The 12597-nt window shown below is 42.4% G+C and overlaps 1 protein-coding gene across 2 annotated transcripts in view; it reads right to left on the bottom strand.

Annotated features, from left to right (window-relative positions):
* Nucleotides 1–12597, bottom strand: part of LOC139653077 (transcription factor SOX-6-like) — a 142414-nt gene that overhangs the window by 81714 nt on the left and 48103 nt on the right. For both annotated transcript variants that reach the window (XM_071530034.1, XM_071530035.1), the window contains 2 exons: nucleotides 11902–12142; nucleotides 6444–6654 (listed from right to left, as the gene is read on the bottom strand). In XM_071530034.1, coding sequence (XP_071386135.1) covers nucleotides 6444–6654; nucleotides 11902–12142 — 452 coding nt within the window. The remainder of the gene's footprint in view (nucleotides 1–6443; nucleotides 6655–11901; nucleotides 12143–12597) is intronic.

Here is a 12597-nt window from a genome sequence, read left to right as displayed (position 1 = left end):
CCGCTTTTGATCATGTGTCCTAACAAGCGATTCCAGCTCATGTCTCTTCAGCCTGAACAGATCTACATTACCTATTCAAACAAAAGTGACAGACCAGAGCACTGCTCCGCTGGGCTGGCACACCACGCCACAGGCCAAGAAAGAACACACACACACACACACACACACACACACACTCGCACACACACACACACACAGACATAGGAAGGCGCCCTCAGACATACATACACACATGCGCGCAGATGCAAGCAAGAACACACAAACACACAGAGACACACAGACATGAACACACACACACAGCCATACCAGCTATTTGATCAAATAGACTACTTGCATCAAGATAAGTAGCTTGTTGAAATCATATAGACAGAATAGACAACAGATTATTAAAGGACGGTGGGAACATGGGTCACAGGAGAAGCAAGGGGAGAGAAGCTGCTGGTTGACTGATGTTTGGCCAATCTGCGCACAGCCAGGAGGATACTGGACAACATTTTCCAGTAGGAGGGCTACACCTAGAAGAAGGGCAGAGCTATGTGTTTTAAAGACGCCTCAACCAGTGCATTAGACAGGCAACTGGATCTCCAGCCCTCATTGCATATGCATGGAGTCAGAGGCTCATGCTCAGATCATTATAACAAAGATTCCTATTAATTAGGTGGGATAAAGCAGAACCAGATGACATGGCAGCTGGGATGAGAGTAGAGGGAAGAAGGCAGGGAACTAAAAAAGGAGGGGAGAAAATGCATGGGTGTGTTTGGGGGATGGGGTCTTTGTATAATATAGAATACATATTGCATTATACATGGTGTAATATTAAAAAACACCCAAACACCAAACAATTATAATAATTAAATAATAAAATTGCGTACCTTACATAAATGTAGTACAAACAATACATTAAAATAGTTGCATTTAAAAAACCTTTCAAAATGATCTTCTTTTTTAAATTACCTGTAAGTACTCATAAAACACTACTATATTTTCCAAAAATAAATCCAGTAGCGCTATCAAGCACCTGCAGACAATTTCCTGTGCACTTCCATGCAGAGTAAGCAGGGGCTGTGACACTGACAGGGGACAGTGCTACAACAGAGTCAAGAGTTCATCAGTGTTAATCAGACCAAAGGCTTACAGCTGATCCTATTCTCTTCCAAAGCTTTCACCCATCCCTGAATCTCATTACGTGGCCTGGCATAATAGAGGATAATGACCTGGGGCTACGCACACAATGCTGATCACTACACGCTGACCACACTCAACCTACTGCACAGAGTCATTATACTGTGATAATACACAACCTGGCCAGAGGGATTACACTTACAAATAGGGGAGGAGGTGATAAAGGCAGAGAGGGAGGGAGAGAGAGAGAATGTGAGCGGGAAAGAGATGCTATTTATGTAGTAACACATACACACATACAGTCATATGCCAGAAAACACAATTAGTTCACATGTTTTGCTGTTTAAGTGTCACGAGCAATGGGTAGGTCACCTAGCTGCCACTGCAGTGAGGGAACTGTAGTCTGAGTAGTCTTTAAATATCCCTTTACCTAAGATAAAAAAAAGGGGTTGAGGCTTGGCTGAAAATGGCAGTATGGCTCCCCTTTGCTAAGGTAATTAGCCATGACTCAGTCGATGGGCTCCAGGTGTCGACTATTCTGCAGGGGCATCTACTGTATCCACTCTAACTGGTGTAGAGAAGCTTTAGTCTTGGGGAAGGGCATCCTCTTTCTTTGTCTGTCTCTCGATCTGTCTGCTTATCTGTCTGTCTGTCTGTCTGTCTGTCTGTCTGACCCTCTCTCAGATGAAAACAGATTAGATTATAGCCTAAGGGAAAAGTCCACGCTTTGTCACTTTAACAACTGTTCACCGCGTCACATGTTTCAGGTCAGCGAGGGTCACATGTCTCTGTCAGAAAGAGACCACACCTGTTCACAGGCTGGACAGCCCTGGATCACATGCAGCACTGCTTTCTCAACAGTCTTCAAGGAAATGAGACCCGCTGTATATTGTGATGCTGGATACTCTGGCTGGTGTAGCCAAGAATAGTGCACTAGTCTAGAAAGATTTACTTGACCAGCAAGAAACCTGAACATGGCAAGGAGAACAGGCGTGCTTATGCAGCATGTTTCAAGCCTGATGTCCCTTCCTGGCTAGTGGCAACAAGTCTGCTCCCTCATGCCATAATTTCTGTCTGTTATATATAATGATGTAATTCAGTCTAGCTTGGGGTCGAAGCATGGATTAGAAGATAACAAGCTTTTACCAGCAGCCAGAACTCCTGCAATACTGGACCGCTGACTGGAATTGGCAAAGCATGGTGACTGCTGATGCCCAATCAATGAGGGGACCCCAATTGTTGTGTGTATGTGTGTGTGTATGTGTGTGTGTGTGTGTGTGTGTGTGTGTGTGTGCGCACGTGTGTGTGTGTGTGTGTATGTATGCACTTGTGCATGTGTGTTGCTCACAGAGAGAGAGTAAATTACTGTAAATAGATTTAATTTTTAATAATCATATCATTGCACTGAGGGCATCCAATGCTCTGTTTTGTTTTTTTTAATTTGTTTTTTCTACATGCCTTCCTACTGAGAAATTGCATTGTACTCAGCAGGCTAACAAGCAAGAGTAATACTGCCTTGGCCTCAGCAGACCAATAGAGACAAAGATGAAAAAAAGGAAAATCATAACTGCATGCAAATCAAATTCAATGCTGGTTGTGCTGGCAAGGACTCAACAAGTAGCTACTGAGCCCAAAGGAAAATCCCTAAAAGCTAAGACACGAAGCTCAAACTCAATTACCCGTCCTTGTCTTGGGGACGATCATAAAGAGTCAACACACAAAGTATTTCTGTGTTGACTTGCACAGTATTGATTCATACTTTAGTGCATTATATAAAGCTGTTCTAATTGCATGTGAATCAAATCAAGGTCACCTTGGGTTTTTATAATGGTGGCTATTTTTCTTTTTCCCCTAATACTTTATGCTGACATTTTTAACTCTTGACAAGTGCTGTCTGGAGACTTATCCATAAATAATGCATTTACAATACCTAGTAAATAAACATGGGGCACAATCGTTAGCCCTGCTGGCAACTGGGCCTAATAGAGCTTTTACAGCAAAGGTGACTATTCAGCTAAATGCGGTGCTCGCTGCTGGGAGGACATTTTCATTCATTAGCACAGTCACAAGCACTTAAAGCACTTTAAGGACCAGCAATGGAGAGGAAGGGTGGAGAGATAGAGGGGGTGAAAGGGTACAAAGATATAGGGATAGAAGGATGGAGGGATGGTGGCTACAGTACTGAGCATCACCACTATTGTTCAGATACATAATGCATCTTGGTCCAGTAAAGAAATGAAGAAATGAAGAAATAAAGAAATGGCCATGAATTTTAATTGAAGGATAACAGAATAGACATGTGCAAGTAGTAGAAGTAGTGGTATTATTATCATTATTCATTCATTGCCTTTACCCACTTATTCCTACTTAGGGTCATGGGAGGCTGGAGCGTATCCCAGCATACATTGGGCAGAACGCAGGGAAACACAACCTGGACAGGTCGGCAATCCATCACAGAACGAACATAGATAGACAGACAATCACACTCGCACTCACATTCGCACCTATGGGCAAATTAGAGTCTCCAGTCCACTTGACTTGCATGTCTTTGGATTGTGGGAGGAAATGGGAGCACCCGGAGGAAACCCACATGAACACGGGGAGAACATGCAAACTCCACACAGAAAGGGCTGGGAATCATATCTAATCAAACCTGGAACCTTATTATTATTAATAATATTATTATTATTGTTCATACAATGTTTCCAAAAGCAGGTTTCAAATTGATAATGAAATAAAAACAAACAGAAAGTAGTGTCAAAATACCAGTGGACTAATACCATAGAAAAAGAAACTAGCATAAAAAACTAAACCTAATTAAGCAGGATTCCACAGCACATTCCATATATGGGTAATGTACTGTGTAAAGAGTATACCAGCCTCTGAGACCATTTGTATGCCCTCTACCCCTGAGGTCATCACTTTCATTCTTAGTCCATCAGGACAATGAGCTATCTTGACCAGACCGGGGAGCCATGAGAAGAATGGCAGCAGATGGTGAAGTGTCTCTGAGGACCTCAGTGATCCCAACCAGCCAGGCACCAAAGCAGCAGAATTAGACACAACAGTTGTCCTGCAATATCATGCTTAGATAAGTGATATATTTAGCTCATCTGCTCTTTGTGTCACATTAGCTACGTCATTAAGGCCCTTCCAACTGTCTTGTATGTTCTGTAATAGGTTAATCCTGTCCTTTTCAGTTTCCAACCGTGCCTCTCTCCATAAACAAAGACAAATTATTATGAGTTCTAGAAAAAAAAAAAAAAGCAAAAGGTCACCAGCTTTCCCTTGGCAGTTCCTAAGAATCCCTCTCCCTCCATTTTACAGTAATCACTGATCATCACCACTGAAGCTTCCTCAAGTGCTCTCAAGGACAGAGTATCTCTCAGTTCCTGCAGCTTAGGGACAACATACTGAACTTTGTGAGCCTCTTGTCTTCCTCTGTGTTCCCTGCTCAGAAACTAATTTCCTCCAACAAGGGAGTTTATTTTGGTGGTGGTGATGCACAGGGCATGAGGCAGACCAAGTCTCTATTATTAACAGGAGATTAAAACAGCTGTATGGCACTCTAAAGCACCCTCTCCTCCCTGCGCTAACATACGGCCCTGGATTACAAGCTGCACTTGACCATTTAAATTACTGCAACAACCAGCCTTCACCAGCTGGGGCTCATTACCATAACGCCCGCCTTCACCGCGGAGAGCACTGACGAGCTTTCCTTGGAAATCAACCCCACCAGAAACAAGGCACACATGAAATATATTCTTAGGTGAGGGGGTAAAACGTCTCTGTCGTATCATATTATTGTGAATTTAAAGGATGAAACTGAGACTCATAAAGTATGTGTGTGTGTGTGTGGTTTTTTTTTGTTCGTTTTTTTTGTTTCTTGAAAAATTGCCAAAATCAGTGTGCATACCAGGGATAAAAATGTATAGATAACAGTATACATAACCTTATTTATTATTAAACTTCAGACATCCAAATCAGCCCATTAATAACCTTAATGAGTGAAAAATGTCAGTATGTAAAAAAAATATATGCTTGCCGATTATACAGTATTCAGCAGTATCCAGTATACAGCATTCTTTTGCCAAATTAGACAGTAGAGGGCACTCGGTAATATGTGTACAAGCATGTTTCATGTTTTTAATAAGCTTTGACTTCAAGTTGGGTATCTGGATGTATTTCAATAATCCAAACACTTCAGTCTTAATCTCAGTTTCTTCTGATAACTAAGGTCATACTGTTCTATATATTCTATTTTATAAAATATACCATAAATAATCAGAATCCCCATATGTGGATAGGCTATAAGTGATAGGGGCTAAACAATTATCTAGCTAAAGTCCTGTGATACTCTGATACAAAGATCACCAAACGAACACTTAAAAAAGAAGTGGCAAATTATTTTTAGGCTAACAGAGGTCTAATTTATTCGTCTGATGAAGTGCTTAAGCTAAGAGCTCCCCAGACACTAAATGAGACACATGCATTCCCAAGGGGGTCTAACATTTGATTGGATGTAGTTATATTACTACAGCCCTAATTAAGAATGGGGGATGTGTTTCAGCAGCTCTTTCAAATATTTGTTTTTCCGCCGTACTCTTGATAGACTGCAGGCTGTGGGAGGGAGAGTTGGGGAGCTGAACGGGGCGAAACGGGGTGCAGCTATGTGACACGCACCTAACAGTCTTATCGGGGAGAAGGGACTTTCTCCTGCGTGTTACAGTAGGAAAATCTGAAATGCTCCGCGTGTGTTGAGTCAGATGAATTAATTAAGGCACGTGAAACAGGTAAAATCCATCAGAAGGGCTTAAGCTGTTTGTGGGTAGCAAACTTTGATGAATAACTGCGCTGAGTGAAAAGTGTTCTGTGTAGCAAAATAAAGAGGTAATGTTCCTGGCATCAGCTCAGCACTATGCGTTTTATAGTCTACGAGTTTGCCTTGGCACGGAGAGGAGACCACACTTATGCTGAGGTGCTCCGCCACACAGTCTTTGTCACACTGGAAGAGGTTCAGAACAAACTGGAAAGACTGTAGCGTCAGTCTTCCCAGCTTGTGTGAGGCTACGTGTGTGTGTGTGTGTGTGTGTGTGTGTGTGTGTTTGTGTTTGTGTGTGTGTGTGTATGAGACAGAGAGATACAAGAGAAAAGAGGCAGACAGACAGTCAGACAGGAAGCTAGAAATTACAGAAAGAGAGAGGGAAAGTTTAGGGAGAGTAAGTTCTCTTAGGGAAAAAGACATTCATATTGCCCAGCCCCCAAACAATCCACACAAACACACACACACACACACATACACAGGGACAGGGGAGTCATACCGTCTTGCTCTGTCTTTGTCATCTCCTCCAGCTTCTTCTGCTTCAGTGTGTCCACCACGTCTGCCAGGCTTCCTTTGCGACGCTCAGGAGTTCCAAACGCTGATCCGCTCAGCAGGTCGCTGCGCTCCCGGGCCCCCTCCTCAGGCTTGTGTGGGGAAGTGGAATTATTCCGGAAGGAGTACAGGGAACATACTTTATTGCTGTCAGACTCCTGTAAGAAAACAAAAGTTGGGAGGGGCAATGACAAGGGAGCTTTTTGACAGTTTTTTTCATTCAAATGCAGTGATTGCTAGGTTTTTGCAGCTCAGGGCGATTTGGCCATATCAAATGACTCCTCTCTGGCTTTCATACAGCAGCTTCTATATCTTCAACAGAGCTAGCTGTTCCGGTAAATGAGATATGACAAGTGAAAAATTGAGATGAAATGATGAGGTACACTTTCATAGGGCATAGCCATAATGTGCTCAGGCTTTACTTTTCATCTGCAGAGACTACACAGAGAAACCTCCCAACTGTAATTTCTCAAATTGCTTTTGAGTGTGCATTTGTGTTAGGGTGACTGCTGTGTAATTTGTTCATTTTCTAGTGGAGACCTATTCTCAGCTGAGTGCCTTGGGCCATCGTAAATCTGTGTCCTGTCTCAAGCTGTTGTTGTTTTTCAGTCCCACCTGTGTATGGTTTAGTATTTAACTAAGGGTCCTGTCTCTGGCTGACTGGCTGAGTGCTCCCTGTACACAAAGAGAGACATGAAGGAAATGGGGAGAAGAATGGGAGAGCGCTTGAGTGAGAGTGATAGTAAGAGAGCGGCAGAGAGAGAGGGAGAGAGAGAGAGAGAGCATACTCTGCGCATGGGAGTGTATACTCAGCACGTGGGCCATGGCTGAGGGTTGTGTCTGACAGAAGGTAGTGTTAATTATTGTTTGTGGAGTCTGAGAAAGCAGAAGGTAACCACGCAGCCAGGAGCTGCAGCCTTTAACCGGGGAACAGTTAGTTCTGATTTAAACACTGACAAACCTGCCCGTGCAGCCAAAATGAATAGAATAAACATAACATACAAGTGTATCCAACACATATGCCTACCGTGGAAAAATGAGCTGTAATCAACAGCAGTGTGATAACAGAGTGTAATACAGCATGGAAGAGTGATAGAACCATGTCTGGGGCTGGCTCCAGAGAGTCACCGACATTCCTAAATAAAAAGTCAGGAATGTGGTAAACTGGGCAGGAATGTTGACAGTGCCAATTTCTCATCCCTCTGTGGCATGTCCAGCCCCAGGCAAGAGTTGCAGCAGTACATAGGGTGGTCCGGTACCAAGCGCCAGGGTGGCACGACCGACCGGCCTACTCTGCACCTCCCAACCCCGGGCTGGATGATTATGCAGTGTGGCAGAGACAGTGGAGGGTGCTTGTGGGGAGTGGAGCGCTGCTGGGTTAATCAGCTGGCGTGGGTTCAGGGCACAGCCCACACAGACGCATGGCACAGCAGTGGAGTCAGGTAATCAGCACAGGCAACACTCTCATTCCTCTGGCCTTATGCCTTTCCCCCTTTGGTCTCGCTATCTCTCCCCATCTCGTTCCATTTTACCTTTTCTCTCTCTCCCACTTTCTCTCTCTAATACTCTCTTTCTACCTTCCTTCCTTCTTCCTCTTTTAACCCATTTCCCCCTCGGGCAACTTCTAAACGTGGCAAACAGAAGCTAACAAAATATTTACCCTTCAACTCCCAATTCTATATCTATCTATTTGATATTGTTATAACAGAGGGTCATGGCTAGGGAGGCATTAATTTAAAAAAGGTAATGCTCAAGCCTTCAACATTTGACATTAAGAGGAACCATCATCCACCCATCATGACCCTCCATCATTCATGTGATTGGCTGAAATCAAACTACATTGACTTTTTTCAGGCCTGTATAGCTTCTCAAGGTTACCTCGATGGCTGCTAGCCTTGTTTACTTGATTCCAAATGGCAATTTTTCCGCAATCTGGCTTAAAGGATAATGTCACGTTTTTGACCCATGCTTTCTATGTTTTTGTTGCCAAAATTGCCATGCTAAACTCATTTAGCCACACCACTGTTTCTGAAAAGTTGCATAATTATACCATAAAAAAAACCTCTGAGGAAGAACCTCTTTTTCGTCCTCTTTAGATGTGGCATTGTGCAACTTCTCGAAACATAAAAAGTACCGCTGCATTTAGCATTGTGGCTTCATCAAATACAGTGATTGTTGTGGATTTTTGAAGTGTTTAAGATGTGTTGATTTTTTTCTTGTTTGTTAAAATTAAAACAAGATAAAATTAAAACAAAGTTGTCTATGGCAAAACAGTTTTTTACCAAGTTCTAGCTAGCTGTATCAAATAATGGCTAGAATAAAAAACATTGCAAATGTTTGGCTCCACACCACATATTGACTTTAATGTATACCTTACAGTAGTCTAGGTTTTAACTCAGGTCAAGGAACAAAACCATCATATTAAACTTAAACTTGATAATAAAAATAAATAAATAAATAAAATAAAAATAAAAATGCAATATGCTCAAAAAAAGACTGTATACCAAATTAAATTTTAACTTTTCTTTCAGGCCTAGTTCATTCTTTCAAAAGGAGTGTCAAGAATTGTGAGGACAATTCACAAAATATCCAAACACCACATCACTGACATCCTATTATGCCCCACGTATGAGAGGACACCTGAGCGACTCCTTACCTGTCAATTACATACTGTATCACACTGTCTTAGCACACACCACCCCGGCATCCATGAAGAGCAGTCTGGAACAGTGCGTGCGTGTGTGTGTGTGTGTGTGTGTGTGTGTGTGTGTGTGTGGTGCTGCAGTGCTGAGGTGTTGAGGGTCTGGGTGGCCCGCTGCAGAGCTACTTCAGAGGCCCTCTGGGTCTCTTTACCACAGGCCCGTCTGTCACAGACAACCACCTGCCTCCCCTGTCTATAGCCCACAAGTGCCTCTGCTCTTCTTCCCTCCGCTCACATCAAAGCAGCTCCGCACTTAGAACGTACAGCGTCTGGGGTCTGGCTGCAGATGTAACTTATACACAACAAGAAAAACAACACACAACTGTGGACAAGACATGTTTCTTTAATAGCAACAAGAATGCAGCCCGCAGGGAAGATAAGGCTACATTCCATTCCCTCTGTCATGATGCAGTTTGGGGTTTTTATGTGCCATTAACATTATTCAAGCTAGAGTTAGAGGTCCTCTGTTCAGCCTAATAATAGCTGATGGTGGAGGGTTTGGCAGAGCTGCCTATCTGAAGACCCCAGAATCCCCAAGGTTTCGCAGCATTAGGGAGCCATGGGGCTAGAGGGAGGGACAGAATATGGGCTGAGCTGTTTTGTACAAGCTAGCAACAATGAGCGGCCCCTGAGCCTGGATCTGGGCCCCCAGGGGTGCAGAGTAAGAAATTTCTAGACTTATAGTTTTGAGATTGTTCTGCTTTACGTTTTTCTTTAAAAATAACTTTTACTTCGTTCTTCGTGCTTCTACTCTGCAACATTTCAAAGCAAATACCTTTTTCTACACTATAGTTATGAAGAAGCTGCAGTTGCCGGTAACCCTGATGCAGAAGATTCAAATAAAAATGGACAAAGGTTCAACATTTGAACCAGACAATTTTTAGGAGTTTCAGGGATCGTAATTATTACTTGAGTGCCCCTATGATTTTTATTCTTTCCAGAATTACTACTGTATATCAACCTTCCTGATAGTTCCACCTAAAATATCTGTTTTAGAAAACTATTGTTCTCTATCATTTTAATTTAGTCCAGGGTGTTATCTCAGTAATTTGAGCTGCATCACAGTGCTTAATAGTGGTTTAGAATAGAAGAAATGTAACACAAATAATATATCATATGTGACAGCTGTCAGCACTCTGATCTCTGGTAATACTAAAAACTTATAGTCAGACCTAATCTGTACTGAAAATGTTTCAGTGTGTGAAACTTATGCTGTCCAGACTTCTACAGAGACCTCAAGTGATGCAAGTGTGACAGCTGGGGAATCATTCTCCCTCTGAGGCTTTGTCCCATATTGTCTCCTTATTTAGGGGTTCATAAAATGCTAAATACTCAAAAAAACATCTATACATGTTTTCCTCTTCTCCCCTGTAACAAAATGTTTTAAACATTGTTTGAAATTAAGGTCAAAACTAATCCCACTTTATTGAGGCAAATAAAAAACACATTTTGATGAAATTATCATTTTCATGTTACCAACGCATGTAGTAGTGAGCCAGGTCATAATTTCATTTTTGTATTAAAATGATTTAGAATACATTGTGCACTGTTACTGTAGGACAGCTACAGTCTCGAAGTGTAATGTACATGAATGAAGGATGACGTGCATAGGCACATTCTTTATTTCATCCATAAAGCTGAACATTCGCTAATTTAGTTTTGATGGAATGTTTTTTATTAATTCCAAATGATTTGAGGCAATACTTATTTCACCTATATAACTGTATAAAGGTTTATGCTAATTGTGTATAACATTCATCAAAATGAATGTAAATTTACGCTTCAGGTAAGCTTGATGCAACCTTTTGTGTTGGTCTACCTAAACATAGTCGATGATAAGCCTCACTACTTGAGTCAAGCCTTTTACAGAACTGTAACTCAATGACCAGCCAATATTTTATGGTAGATAGAGGCTAGAATAAAAAATTGGATACCCACTTTATCATTTTATCTTTTCTTCGTGCATTAATTGAACCACTGTATTGAAATGTTGACAAAGGAAAGGGCAAAAATTCTATATTTCTTCAAAATAATGTGAAGGGCAATGCAGAAATTAGCACTGATCAAAAAAAGATCTATGTGCAATATCTACATGTAAACTGAGCAGTTCTTCAACTAAATGACTTAGCCATAACAGAGACAAAAAAGAAGGTCACTAATTAATCTCAAGTGAACACTATAATGAATACACTTGTACAACTGAATGAAGTAGCTATTATAACCAAACTAAAGCTTCTAAGTTAAAACAGATAATTTAGAGAAGTCCTAAGAAAAGTCTATTTGATTAAAAAACTTTTCAGAGAGCAGAGTGTGGAGGATCTCGAAACACTTGTGAGGGGCTTAGATTTCAAAGAGCACATGGTCTTAAGTCTTCACTGAAACTGTTCCGAGGGCTCTGCTGTGAGTGTGTTTTGTCTGTTGTATATTGTGTGTGTGTATGCGTGTGTGTGTGTGCATTCATATGCAGGCATATGTGCATGTGTGCGAGTGTGAGATCCCTACCCACGCTCAGTGGCCACACAATGATGAAAGTCATAAATGGCTGCGTAAATGACAGAACTCACAAAAAAATGACATTGTCTGGAGAAGCCGCTGACTAATATCTGAACCAACATGTGTTGTTGTAGTATTATTTTTAGTGGTGATACTAGATTAGTATGGGTACAATTCTGTGTGTGCATGTGTGTGTGTGTGTGTGTCTCACCATGCGCTGTTGGGCTGACACCAGGCTGTCCCAGTCGGTCTCTGGTGGGACGCTGCTGAGCGGCTGCATCTCATCGGGGTGGGCTTTTCCATGGAGCAGACTGTGCAGTGGCAGCTGTGGTGTGCCATGGGCCTCCGCGCTCTCCTCTTTCTCCCAAGACAGGTGCTCCTGGCTCATGGCATCATCCCCATCGACGACAGAGGCAAAAGGAGACGTGGCTTGCTTGGAAGACATTACTCTGCTGCGGAGCAAGAACGGGGGAGAATAGTCAGAAAAAAAAAGAGAAAGGGCATCTCACTAGGAAAACATATCTGTTTAAGATCATCGCCGATACAGGAGAAGGAATTCTGTTTCCCTGAGCGTTTCACGAAATGCTCGGGATTTATGTTGAAGTGATTGTGCATGGTTGTAACTGGGTGATGGATTATATGAGGCACTAACAGCAAAGGAAGTGGTACACATGCGAGGAGAGCTGAACGGAGAATGCTGAATGGACTGAACTCTCTACCTGACAGTAGCCTGAAGCTGTTCTGGCCTGTGGGGTTAGGATCGGGCCGTGGGGTCCCTAATCCTTTGTTTAATGCAAATGGATGGCTTGATCTAGGGCTGGAACGGTGCCTGCTTGGGGCCTGGCCCAATCCTCCAGTCAGTCAGTCAGGCAGTAGGTCAGCCAGACAATGAGACGACCAGCCAGAT

Source organism: Centroberyx affinis, unplaced genomic scaffold (assembly GCF_046629955.1).
Source record: "Centroberyx affinis isolate AG114_WGS23_722 - 3 ecotype Tasmania unplaced genomic scaffold, CSIRO-AGI_Caff_v1 ptg001863l_1, whole genome shotgun sequence".
Lineage (NCBI taxonomy): Eukaryota > Metazoa > Chordata > Actinopteri > Beryciformes > Berycidae > Centroberyx > Centroberyx affinis.
This window is presented reverse-complemented; position numbering and strand designations above follow the sequence as displayed.